Source organism: Anabas testudineus, chromosome 16 (genome assembly GCF_900324465.2).
Source record: "Anabas testudineus chromosome 16, fAnaTes1.2, whole genome shotgun sequence".
Taxonomy (NCBI): Eukaryota; Metazoa; Chordata; class Actinopteri; order Anabantiformes; family Anabantidae; genus Anabas; species Anabas testudineus.
In genome coordinates this window covers 17,865,606-17,878,454 of record NC_046625.1, presented here as the reverse complement: position 1 = coordinate 17,878,454, position 12,849 = coordinate 17,865,606, and the positions used below count along the sequence as shown (strand labels likewise).

The 12,849-nt window shown below is 38.0% G+C and overlaps 1 protein-coding gene across 1 annotated transcript; it reads right to left on the bottom strand.

The window, feature by feature from the left end:
* On the bottom strand, nucleotides 1–10,858 carry si:dkey-33i11.9 (proline-rich transmembrane protein 1). The gene is made up of 3 exons (XM_026371293.1): nucleotides 10,542–10,858; nucleotides 8,865–9,092; nucleotides 1–885 (listed from the first exon to the last, which is right to left on the bottom strand). Exons 1-3 carry the CDS (start codon nucleotides 10,686–10,688, stop codon nucleotides 739–741), a joined length of 522 nt encoding a protein of 173 aa, XP_026227078.1. The 5' UTR covers nucleotides 10,689–10,858; the 3' UTR covers nucleotides 1–738.
* Nucleotides 10,859–12,849: the final 1,991 nt, after the last annotated feature.

Genomic DNA, 12,849 nt, shown 5'->3' with positions numbered 1-12,849 from the left:
TACTTTGAGTTTATTTAAAAAGATTTGGTATACACTACAATTCTCTGTCTTCCTCTGTGATAATGAAAAAGAGCATATAAACACAGAGACATTTCATGGCAAAGAACGCCAAGGTCAATGATACGTAACACACTACAGATTTCAAAACAAGTCATCCAGGTCCAATGATTGAGCAATTCACCGCGTCAGCCATGTTGGCACCACTGTTGCTAACATCTTGCTGATTATGAAACTTTAACTTTTCAGCTGGAATAAAGACATAAAGTATTCAAAAATGTCTGGAACAAGACGAGTACATTGTTCTGCAGTGTGCACTCTCAGATCAGATACACTTTAAAGGAAACAAAGGCTATCATTTTGCAATTATATTTGACAGAAGGGCAGCAAGGAAATGTACAATTGGAGAAATCCACTCTAAAAGAAAGCTGACATATTACAAACAATAGCATCAAAATCAGCAATACTGAGCCGAGGCTGTTAAGGCATCAATCTTGAAAAATATTTAACATATCAAAATCTTGACAATGACACAGAAATCAACTTACAAAGAAATGTAGTTATGTTTCTTTGGAAAGTTCTAGTGGTCACTGTGCAGTGTTTAAGAGTAACCAAAGTCTAAATGATAACTAACTGTGACTAATACATTTTCACCAAGACATCATCTGAATATAAACTGGCATCTGAATATCTCAAGCAGAAAGAGTGTGGGGACTAGATTTCAGAAACATCGAAACAGATTTAACGGGTTGCCAGAACCACTGCGTAGATGATATAGAGGATGATGATCCCGATACCAATACCCAGGGCCACGTGGTTCAGTGTCCTAGCCACCCTGCTGCTCCGCTCCGCCTCCGCCTGGTCTCCCACACGATTAGCTTCACGGGTCTGAGGATGAGAGAAAATTTTGACTGTCATAAATAAAGACACGTTGAAAATGCGACACTCTCTCTCTGGTTTCTAGCCACATGGGTAATGTAAATTTAATATTCACCCTCCTTTTAATTCTACAATCAATAAGTTATGTAGTCCATTGTTAATATAAAAACGTCCATTACAGCTGCTTTAAGTGGAATTAATGTGTAATTGCTCTGATCGTTAAAAAGGGGAAATATGGCAGAAGTGGCAGAAAACTTCCTCCATGTTTCTGAAATCGAGTTCACTATCCAGCTGTGTCAATAAAAGCAGTCTGTAGCATCCACTCCCTCACTCCCCAAGCGTGGCTGTGATACAATGCTTGCCAAAAACTGAAAGTCATTATTTCTGCTTACATTTGTGAGATTTACAAAGCAGGTTTTACTTAGAGCTTAAGATGAATTGTACAACGTAAAACTGTCACATCACTAAAAGCTTGATTGTGTTTCAACTAATTATACTATAAGATCAGTGTTTGAAACACGGACTGACATTGTCACTCACCTTACAATATGATATGAAGGTTTGCTAATAAATCAATAATTAGTGTTTTTACCACCTCGATTCAGACACAATCAGTGTCTCCTAGTAACTATGAAAGTGGCTTGATTAGAGCTGCTATATTTTAACTCGATTTTAATTACACACTTTCAATGTTATAACATTAAGCTGGTAATGATAAACTACAGTAAGAGGGTTACAGTTGCCAGTAATGGTGTTTAAATCTTAACATTAGTCTAGATCATGAATGTAATTCATACACTAAACTCTTTCTATAGAAAAACTGTAGAACTAGAAACTAATCGGTATGTTTCTCACCCTTCCCCGACTCAGGCCATCTGCTGTGTAACCATAATAACTATAGTACAGAAGACATCAAAGCCACTAACTCAAACGAAACAAATCACTATCACTGCTCTACCTGTTGTAAGTGGTACAACTTCTTCAGTCTAGCACCTTTTGCAGGAAGTGAAAGTACATTTGCAACGGCTCTAGAGTTCAATTTCTCTTTTTTGCAGCAACTGTCACCTCTAAATGAGGATGTGTGTGGTTTTTAATTTCTCCTTTATATTTAAGTGACTCGTATCTGAGCAGTCATAAACACTTAACAATCAAACTGTATTGGGTAATATCACAGCATGAAACTATGATATACTGTAGTATTTGTTTTAAGTAAACTTCATTGACTTCATTTGAAGTCAAAAAGTCCGAAATTTAACATCCTCATCTTAAGGCTTGGATAAATAATAATTACAGAATAGAATATTAAGCCAAAACAACAACAACCATGACAAAGGGCAGTGCTTTATATTACAGGTCCATATTTTTTGAAGTTTATTAACTTGGGTTTAGAGAGCAAAACTGCTATAAGTACCAAATCACACATTTCTTTATATGAAATGTCTAAGAAATCAATAGGAAGTCATTTAACATGGATTTTAAGAGAAGCAATGAAATCTCTGGCAATTGATTGAAATATTGAAATAATGAATTGAAATTAAAATAATTATTGAATTGAAATAATGCTATGTTATTGTATATTGTATAGAAAAGAGAATTTTCTGTAGTAGCTAAAGTACGTTTTATGAAGTAAATGTAGTAATAAAGGTAGTCTGTCTATCTGAGAACAGAAACTCTTCTGACTCTAATGTAATTGCACTTATTACACGATTTAATGCATCTTCGTTCCTGTTTGCCAGCATCCTTAAATTATCCCGCACTGATGCACTAACGGTGAAATTGTGTTTGGTGCATTTTGCAGATTGTCTCTGCTTTCCTGCTGCTGCTCAGTTCGGTGCCTGTCTAGTTTCATATGCTGTTTGCCCTAAAGAATAGTGGGCTTGTCTGTTTTTCTGTCTTGTTCCTTTAGAAGAGATTGTGGATTAGCGCTTTGAGGGACTGGGGGCTGTTGGCATTTCTGAGAAAACCACAGAAAAGAAGAAGTGAGTACAAGTGATGAAAGACAAACTGGAACACATCAAAAGCCTACAGATCAGTTCTCACAATTGAGAAAACCCTACCACTCGCACTTTTACACTCTGATTTAGGGATGTTATATGTAACAGATCATTTTTACTACAAAGACGCTACAAAATGTATCTTAGCGTGGAGAGGTGTGTGAAGCTTTCTGTGACTCAGACTCATTGAACATCACTGCCAGCAGATATACTTGTAAAAGCTTTTGAGCAATGCTCTCCCTTATAAACCAGTCAGAGAATTTAATGACACATAGTAAAAAGTACAGACTACAGTTGCTGGTGGAGATAGAGCTTTCAGCAGATAAAGATCACATATATTTAACCAGGAATGAATGGAGATGAAAACAGAGCTAAAAGTTATATTGAATAATTAAATAATAAATATCGTTGTAGTTTTTCCATAAGTTTACATAACACATTCACCATTCCATTTATAATAAACAGTCAGCGTGTTGTCTGTGTGTTGTCAGCAGGGCTGTACTTCTGTACTTTCAGTGTCTTGTTGTTTCGGTGTAATATATTTCTATTTACATTCAAGTCTTACAACCATCTTAATTGGTGGGCGACAAGGTTTAGACTTTCCGCATGTCTGAATTCATTTTGATAAATAGCTTGGAAGATTTGGACGGCTGTAAACAATCCTTCATTCAGAGATGACTTGCCAGGTGAAATTGAGAAATACATTTGTTATTAGTACATTACCACAAGGGTTCTGAAGAAGGACAGGATGCATTACTCATAGCTGCACACTGTAGATAGTGCCAGTTACTGTTTGGGTGTTCATCTACTGTCAGCAAGACCTAAACTATGAGGAAAGCCTGATGTTTTGGGACACAAAGGACCATTTGATATCACAGAAGCAAGGAATGGCTTGGCACTAGAGACACAGAGTGCTTATGTCTGATCCTGACAAAAGCATAGCTTGTCTGGACAATCCTCTGTTGAGCTCTGCTACTCTCCACTTCTCAACCTGGTTCCAGCAGAAAACATGTCTCATTTTCCCAGAAATTTGCGAAATAATGCATTGTTTCTCAGAAAGCCATTGAAAAAAAACCATGTGAACTTGGCACCATTATGTCAAATTCCCACTGGGCTCTTTCACTCCGCTTTAAATTAAGCGTCAAAAACTAAAAGCATTCAGTGCTCTCATTTCCACAAATGCCACTGAGGGAATGTTAAGTGAGACAGATTCCAGGCACATTCATATCTCTCCACCACTCCCCTTTTTCTGTTTTTTGTACTCTCACATTTCCATCTCAGTTTGCAATTTCTGTTTAACCTTCCAGCTTTAAACACTCAAAGTGACACTAGAGCACACGCAGTGAACAGACATTCACCTCCAATGTCTCTGTCCTCTCCCTGTTTTCCCGCTGTTTAGTTCAATCTGATTAGGATTTTTAAAATCTCTCTCTCTCTCTGTTTCTACTAACATGTAGCCTACAACGCTCAGTTTTTAACTCAACTCTATCTACCGGCTTTCAGTAAAAGAGATTCTGTTTACCACTGTGGATGTAGAACGACGTCTAAGTAGTTGGTCGCCAAAAGGAAAGCCCAATTAAACTGCCCAGATGTAGTCTCCAACGCAACATGCACAGGAGCCACATATCTACAGTACATATATATTTTGGATAATCTGTGTGGTGCTTACATTTACAGTAAATTTTGACTTACTCCCATTGCCTGTTGTGAAAATATTCTTACAGGATATTTAGGGGATTTCTAGAAAGCCCTCACAGTTTGGCTTTCTCTATTTCATCTATTAACTACACAAAAGGCACTTAAAAGCTTACTTCAAACCAAATATTTTTCGCAGGTGAGAAGTCTGGACTGCAGGTAGTCCATGATTCCCAAAAATAATTTTACATTTTGATTATTCAGACCACAGAATGTCTTTGCGCTGATGACTTTTAACTTACATTTGTGAATGCAGGACAAACTGTAATTACAGATAATGTTCTGAGGTGTTCTTCGAATCTTAATGACATAATCTGACATAATTGGGCAATGCACGGGGTATTTCACCATTTTCTGCATTGAGCATGAATAGACCCTAAACCATTATGCAAACAATGGAGCCTCAGCACTGACACATATCAAATTTCACAGTGTTAGTCATAGCTATTGATAGCCAGCGAGAGGTGTGCAAACGCATCATGGAAACTACAATCTGTTTCAACTGTACACACAACAGCCACGTTGTTACAGAATGTACACAGTTTTCTATCAACTACTTTTTTGTTTGCCCTTGTCCAAGGCTGCCAACGGCAAATGTAATCTAATGTAAAATGAAATCTTTGTCCTTTCTCTGCTGTACACTCATTCAGGTTACAGCAGCTAATTTGAACTGTGATGTACAATACCGGTAAAAATACACTTAGTCACAATGATAACTAAATACCAAAATGAAATATACAGTATTTACATTGAACAAGGAACAAGGGAATGAGATGGATGGTCAAGAGCAGAGGATGAGGAAAAAAATCTGCCTGGGTAGGTTGCAGAGCTGTTGAGAAACATGAATAATCTTTGCAACATCTTGGAAATGCTATTATTGCAAAACCTAAAGGCATGTGAAACAGGATGGGAGTATAAGTTGAATAACTGACCATTTTAAATGAAAGACCGGAAAGGCACACTATCTGTTTCAAAGAAAAAGCAAACATATGCTGGGGTTTTCCACAATGCTTAACTTTGATTGTACATTGAGAAAGCTTGAGGCTGCTCCTCCTACAGTGGGTGGATTGTGTCACTTCAAGTTACCAACGCGCTGAGTTCAAATCATTTAGATTGTAGATTAAACACTGCACGTCCAAAAAAAAAAAAAAAGAAAGTCCCACACTCTAATATTTTGTTGGACCGCCTTTAGCTTTGGGGTTAAGCTCTGTACTCTTTGGTGGCCAAACCATGTGTAAAAATGATGTGTCATGCTTAAATAACTTGTTGCCAACTGAAACATAATCATCCATGCAGTAATTATCCAATGGGAGGCTCTATTTGCTTAGTTAAATCCAGGGGGTGAGTTTATTTTAAACAGGGAGTGTATTCTCTCTCTCGCTCTACTTTCTCACTGATGATGTTTTCATAGTAGCAAATTACAGGTGAAATAGTCTGTTTCTTTTTTGTCACCTACCTACACATCCTTAAAAGCAAATCAAATAAAACCTTTGTTATCTTATGTTGGTTCTGTTCTAATGTCATCACTGTAAAAGTGTGTTGTGTGCTGACTATAACTGCCTCAACACGGCATTTAATTCAGTATTTACTGAAAATGTGAATAAACCACTCACTGGTTTATTCACACCCTAGATCTTGTTCTGAAAGAAATCGCCTTAAACTGGTACATTCATTGTCTAAGAAGCTATTGTAACTTTATTCCAGTACATGATTATCTTGTTGATATCACTGAACCTTTGTAGAACAAATGACACATAAAACATAATCTGTCTGCTCAGTCGACCCAGTTTCGAGACTTTAACATGGCATTCATCGGGTTGGCCGCTGTACTGTTTTGATTGTAAAGGAAATTTAACGTGTTGGTGTAACAGTAGCCGTGCTACACTGTGATTTATTTCATGCGATGAACAACAGCAAAGAGCGAGATCAGCTAAGTCCCTCAGTCACACACACATGCTCCTGTTGTCCCCGATGTTGTTTTTCTTTTCTTTCTTTCTTTTTCTTTTTTTGAATTCCGCAGCTTGGTTGTCTTTCCTGTTTCCTGAACCTCTGCTCGGTTTGTGGACTTTTGTGTTATGCACCATTTTCTTTGACCTTGCCTGGTTTCTCTCTGTATGCCTGTAACCTGCTTGGACTTGTATTCTTTTTGTGAATTATTTCTTTTATTTTCATATACCTGGATTTAGTCTAAGTCTGCTTTTGTCTTTTTGTCTTTTGAATTTTGTAACCTGACCATCTTTTCCTTCACCGTAGTTCCCTGTTCCTTGCCTGCAAACTGTGACAATAACTGTTTCAAACAGGGGAAATTTACATTTACATTTATTTCGTTTGGCAGACTTTTATTCAAAACAACTTACAAGAGAGCAACAAGGCGTAGAAGGCTTACCACTACACTAACCAGCCACTGAATAGAAGGTATAGAGTAAATATAAGGAGAATAAAGAGCAGTGTTTGGAACTAAAAAGTCATCCATAACAATTATAGTAATTATGGAGTAAATAACAGAGTAAAAATATAAACCAAAAATGTGCTTAATATATATATATATATATGTAGCTCTAGATTAGGCCTTCACACTGGTTTGTGCAGCAGATGAGAGTGACAGGATGTGGAGAGAGCTCCAGCGTGAAGTCACAAAGTTTACCAAGATGAGTCATTTATGAGTGAAAAATGTAAAAAACTTTTACTTAAGTGACAAAACAATATTTGTCATTTTTTAGAATTATAACTTCAACCACAGGCTTCATACGTCACATACATACACATGCTCCTTGTAATCTCACAGTTCCCCAATTCAGCTTTTTTCATAGTAGTAGCAGTAATCCAGTGATGGTTAACTGTACACCAATGGAAACAATGCAAACACAAACGGCTACCAGCAAACAGATTTGCTAAAATGTACACAACTAAAGTCTAACAATGATTAGTTTATAGTCATCAATATACAGTAAAATCACAGAATGTAAAACATACTCCCTCAAAAGGAAGCTGCACTGCTCAACATGACGTCTTTTGTTTTTAGCACTAAAAGCCTGGAACGTACAGCTGGTCTATATAAACATAATGAGTGACATTTGTTGACATCATTTTACATAACGCTCTATGTGCTGAAGTTCATGTTTGTCTAAACAGTTACTCATTGCTGCCATTTAGAGCTGTAGATGTAGCAGTACGAACAGTATTATACAAAATCCTGTTTTACGGCTTTGTACTAAATTCACATCATCTGAATTTATTTGCAGTTATCCAGAAATGTCCACATCTGGAGCACAGTGACTAAAAAATGAAAGAATATAATATCTTCTGCTCTGTCTTGCAGCTTTGAGTCTCATAGAGTATCTCTTCATTACAGCAGTCTGGGATACAGGCCAAATAGAGTTGATGGCTGTATTTCCTCTACACTCCCACTGCAGATACAGGCATAAATTACTCGCAGTACACACCCTAGCTACACACAGTCTACACACAGTATAAAAACACCCATTCGTGATCAAACATGCCTTATCCCACACACTGGGAAAAAGCCCATTCAAACCACAGAAACTAAAAAAAACAACATCACGTTTCATGGTATGTTAAAACCTTTAAAAAGTCACTACTACACCACTACAGTTTTTCCACTGTGATACCAAATGGAAACAATCAAGCAGCCAAGACAACTGTGCATTCCCATGTCTAGTAAAACAGACTTGCACAACACGAATAACTCGAAGACGCAAAACGAGTAACACTTTATAAACTTTCTCAAGAATTAAAACTCTATTCTATGTCATAATGTTAAATGGCTCCATTTTTTTTGTATTATTTTTGGCATAAATTCTTTTTTTTTTAGTCTCATTTCATGATACACTGCAGTTATTTTCTGGCACATGTTGACTTTCACTGTAATTACTTTGGAGAGGGTGATGACACTTTCATCACCCGCTTTGCTTCCTGTGCCATCTTCACACCTTCCAGCTGTTCTCATTCACCTCCTGAAACTTGGCACTCGTATGGACACATACACCCAACTATACACAAATAAATGATGTTGTTTCCAGTATTAATTATTCACAAGCATTGGAAATTGAATGTTGGAAACAATTCATCATCGTGGAGCTCATGACAGACGTCTAGACCCTGGTTTGCCACTTTACTATGCACTGGTGAACTGCTGAACTGCAGAATGGACTACCACAGTGGCATAGATTCAGAATTAAATAACTTGGGTTTTGGGTTTAGGGGCCACTTTTACTTTGCGCATATGTAGGTATATCACATAGTTAATGAGCAGTATGACAATGGTGGAATTAAACTCACAAAGATGGAAAAGATGAGGGCAGCTATTCCAAGTGGCAGGCAGCAGCACAGCATGGTGAAGATGGAGTAGCCCAAGTAATCATTCACAGGATGAGCCAGTGGAGTTCGAGTCATCAACACTGTTGGCTGGACGGTAATGGTGGTTGGCTGTCCTCCATACTGCTGACCCATGGGGGGTGGCTGTTGTCCATAGCCTGCACCCATATATTGACCTGGAGGTGGGTAGCCCTGCAGGGCACACACATGGAATACAATTCAAACTCCCCAGCAAACAAGTGACTAAAAAGGAAAGTGAAGTAAATGGATGAAAAATGTCTGGAGGGTAGTGACTAAGTGGAGGTGGTGACTTACTCAGTGCTCAACTTCTTTGCTGGAATGTCTCCAGTTTATGTAATTTTTACTTTTACTACTTTACAATTCAAAAAGTAGCCTACTAGACTTTTTACATTTACATTTATTTAACGGTTTCAGTTTATTAGTTAAAACCCAGGTTTAAAACTAGCTTTTTACTAAAATAACACATATCTTCAACCTTACACTTTACTCATTACATTTTCCTTGGCATGATTTTCACCATTGAGAATTTAGAAAAAGGAAGTCCACTTGTCATTACTAACTTCAGTGCTGACATGCAAAAGTGATCATTGATTTTAGATCAAATAATATTATGGCATTTAAATTGCATATGTCTTTGTATCATTAATTATATTTGTAATATTTGTTTTCATTGTTTTACAAAGCATCATGGTCTTCATGGGCACAGCACTGGTAATCCACTGTGATGAAAGGTGATGTGAGGCTCTCAGTACTGTGAGAGCTCAGGATGCAGGATGTGCTGGTGGTTGATGGGAGTTTTTTTTTTTTAAATTAAGTTTCATTTTATTTTCAGTGGAAGAATCCTGTTTGTGTGTGTGTGTGTGTGTGTGTGTGTGTGTGTGTGTGTGTGTGTGTGTACACATCCTCCAGTCTTAATCCTGTCATGGGGCGTTTTCCACTGTATAAAGAACAAACAACGTGCTTTCAGTTCCCGCACAGATTCCCAGATGTGCGGGAACCTTTCTTAAAAACAAACGTAAGGAAAAAAACTACATTCGTGAACGAGGCCTATTGTTTACTTAGTGGAGTATTTGTAGTATTTCTAAGCAGTGGTATTTCTAATTTGGTAAAGAATTTGAACTGCTACCTTTTTAATATTTGGTGGTTTTGACACTGGCCTAGTTTAACAAGATATTCAGGCCATGACGTAACACTTACAGGAAATCCCGTCACCAATTATCTGTTCTTTTTGAGCAGTAAACTTCTCATTTCTCCTTAGAATATACTGCTATGATGATCTGGGTGTTACGTATCTTACACATTTTCTAGGTTTTATAAACCATACTAAAAAGATCATAGTAACAAAATAAAAAGAGAGCAGAAAAAAGTATCATTTCAACATTTTCATCATTTTAATAAGACAAGAGAAGGCTAAATCCAATTTGCTTTGTTAGCATGAAATTTAAGGGATAAAGGTGAATTTATAAGACTTAAACATTTACCAGTGTTACGTAATAAAAAAAAAAAAGAGGAAAAAAAAGAAACAAACAACAACAAACTGTTAAAAAACACTAAACTGTGTCATTAATTCTTCTGTATTTGATGCAGTTCAGTTCCTCCAGTCGCTGTTGGGCTGCTTACCTGAGGCTGAGGCGGGTATCCCGGGCCGGGCTGCGGGTACCCCGGGTTGGGGTTGTCATAGTAAGGCGGAGGGGGCGCCTGTCCCATGGAGGACTTCTCACCGCTAAATTCTGGTGGAGGGGCACCCGAAGACTTGTTGGGGTCCATATCTCAACAATTTGATTGATTTACTTTTTGGAAAAAAAAAAACAAAAGTATTTTTTCACTCTAAACAACCTAAATGTTCCTCTGAACTGCTTGCTCCAGATGCAAGTATGCAAGTGTTAGACGATAAAAGTCCACCTCAGACCGTCGGAGAGCCGAGGCTTGATGAAACTTTCTCCTTACTGTCAAGTCACGGAGAATGAAGAGGAAGCGTGCAGGCAGGGCTTTTCAAATTAAAAGCTCCATCTGACAGCAGCCTCTCCTCATTCACTTTAATGGAGAGAGATTTGAATGGATGTGCCTCACTGAACCACATTGATGATTGAAAAACGTAAACACACGATATGTATGATTTTAAATATAACAGTAACATTTGCTCTAAATGATTTAGACTTTTATTTTAGTGCCTTATTTCCGTTCCTACTCTGTCTGCCATCGGTTGACCACATGGTCAAAGAATCAACAAGCTGAAAGGGAGGGCCCAACTTGGGAGACGTGTGCCTCCCCCACCATCACTTACCATTAACTGGAAAACGAAACGTTGTGTTACAACTGAGAACTCGCTGTGTGTCCTAATCGTGTGTGTGTGTGTGTGTTTTTTAAGTAGAAACATATGGTTTATAAATACTATCAAATGATGTTCCTCTCTACACACATCATGCAGTGCATCAGTGTCGCCCTCTCATCTCTCTCTATTTATACATAGCTTCGGAAAAAACAAAGTATTCAGTTGGTTGAAAGCATAAAAATGATGTGATGAGTATAAACACAGAGTAGGATGGAGACAGTGGCCACTAGGTGGCGCCAGAGCCTTTTTAAAAACACCAAGGCTGTCAATTAGACTGACTCTGGAAAAATGCAGGAATTCACCTAAATTACACCAGAGTTACAGAATTTACAGTTGAACTGACAAAAGACCTACATAGTTTCAGCTGTGTCAACTTGAAAAACACCTGTCACATACCCTAGACACACTCCCTCCCCCCTGTAGACACGTGTTTAATGTTGTTAATGTTTAATGCTCTTTCTCTTCCTTGTAATAATAATAATAATAAATTTATTTATAGAGCTCTTTTCTGAACATATGTTACAAAGTGCTTCACAAGACAGACAAGAAGCACATGTAGCCCAGCAAGATCAAGATCAACTTGAGCAAGCACTAGGCAAACAGTGGAGAGGAAAAACTCCCCCTAGAGGGAAGAAACCTCCAGCAGAACCAGGCTCAAGTTAAACGGCCATCTGCCTCGACCGGTTGGGGAGCAGGAAACAGTTATACAAACAAAACAATAATACAAACAACTACCACATCGGTCCTTGGAGAGACCAGTTCCAACGTAAAGACATTGTAATCTAATGGAGAGTCCTCCCAAGGACAGATTTGTTTTAGCTTACAGAAGATCGCAAAAGGCTCGCCGGTAGAGGGATGTTTTAAGGAGAGTTTTGAAAGATGTTACTGAGTCAGCTGATCTTATATCCTCGGGTAAGCTGTTCCAGAGTTTAGGGGCTCTAACTGAAAAGGCTCTGTCACCTCTAGTAGTCATTCTGACATCGGGGACATACAGAAGATTTCTACCAGAGGATCTCAGGCTACGTGCAGGCTCATAAGGCTTTAAAAGCTGGGATAAATAGCTGGGGGAAAGGCCATGCAGAGCTTTAAAAGTTATTAATAAAATCTTAAAATCAATCCTAAAACATACTGGCAGCCAGTGTAAGGAAGCTAATACAGGAGTGATGTGATCGTATTTTCTTTTTCTAGTTAAGAGTCTTGCAGCCGAATTCTGAACAATCTGGAGCCGATTAATAGATTTCTGGCTGAGACAGGTGAACAGACTGTTGCAATAATCAAGGCGTGAGGAAATAAATGCGTGTAAGATTACTTCAGTGTCATGAAAAGAAAGAATTGAACGTATTTTGGAAATATTTCTAAGATGATAAAAACATGCCTGGACAAGCTTTGTGACATGATGCTCGAAGTTAAGTTTACTATCAAACCAAACACCAAGACTTTTTGCAGTGGGCTTAACTTGTGTGTATGCCTCCCCAACAAAAACTGCTACTACGTCGACTACTGCAGCATCTTTACTGTGTGCTGCTGCTTTATTATGACCCTCAGTGTCATCCTAACCCGTGTCACCTGCGCTTTATTCAATCCAGGCTATTGTTA

Bases quoted from the DNA above. Each gene is read 5' to 3' on its own strand.
- si:dkey-33i11.9 (XM_026371293.1), bottom strand. From the start codon at position 10,688: ATGGACCCCAACAAGTCTTCGGGTGCCCCTCCACCAGAATTTAGCGGT. The intron at 9,093-10,541 runs GTAAGCAGCCCA...TGTGCCCTGCAG, and splicing joins GATACCCGCCTCAGCCTCAG to GGCTACCCACCTCCAGGTCA. The intron at 886-8,864 runs GTGAGTTTAATT...TCTCATCCTCAG, and splicing joins CCCTCATCTTTTCCATCTTT to ACCCGTGAAGCTAATCGTGT.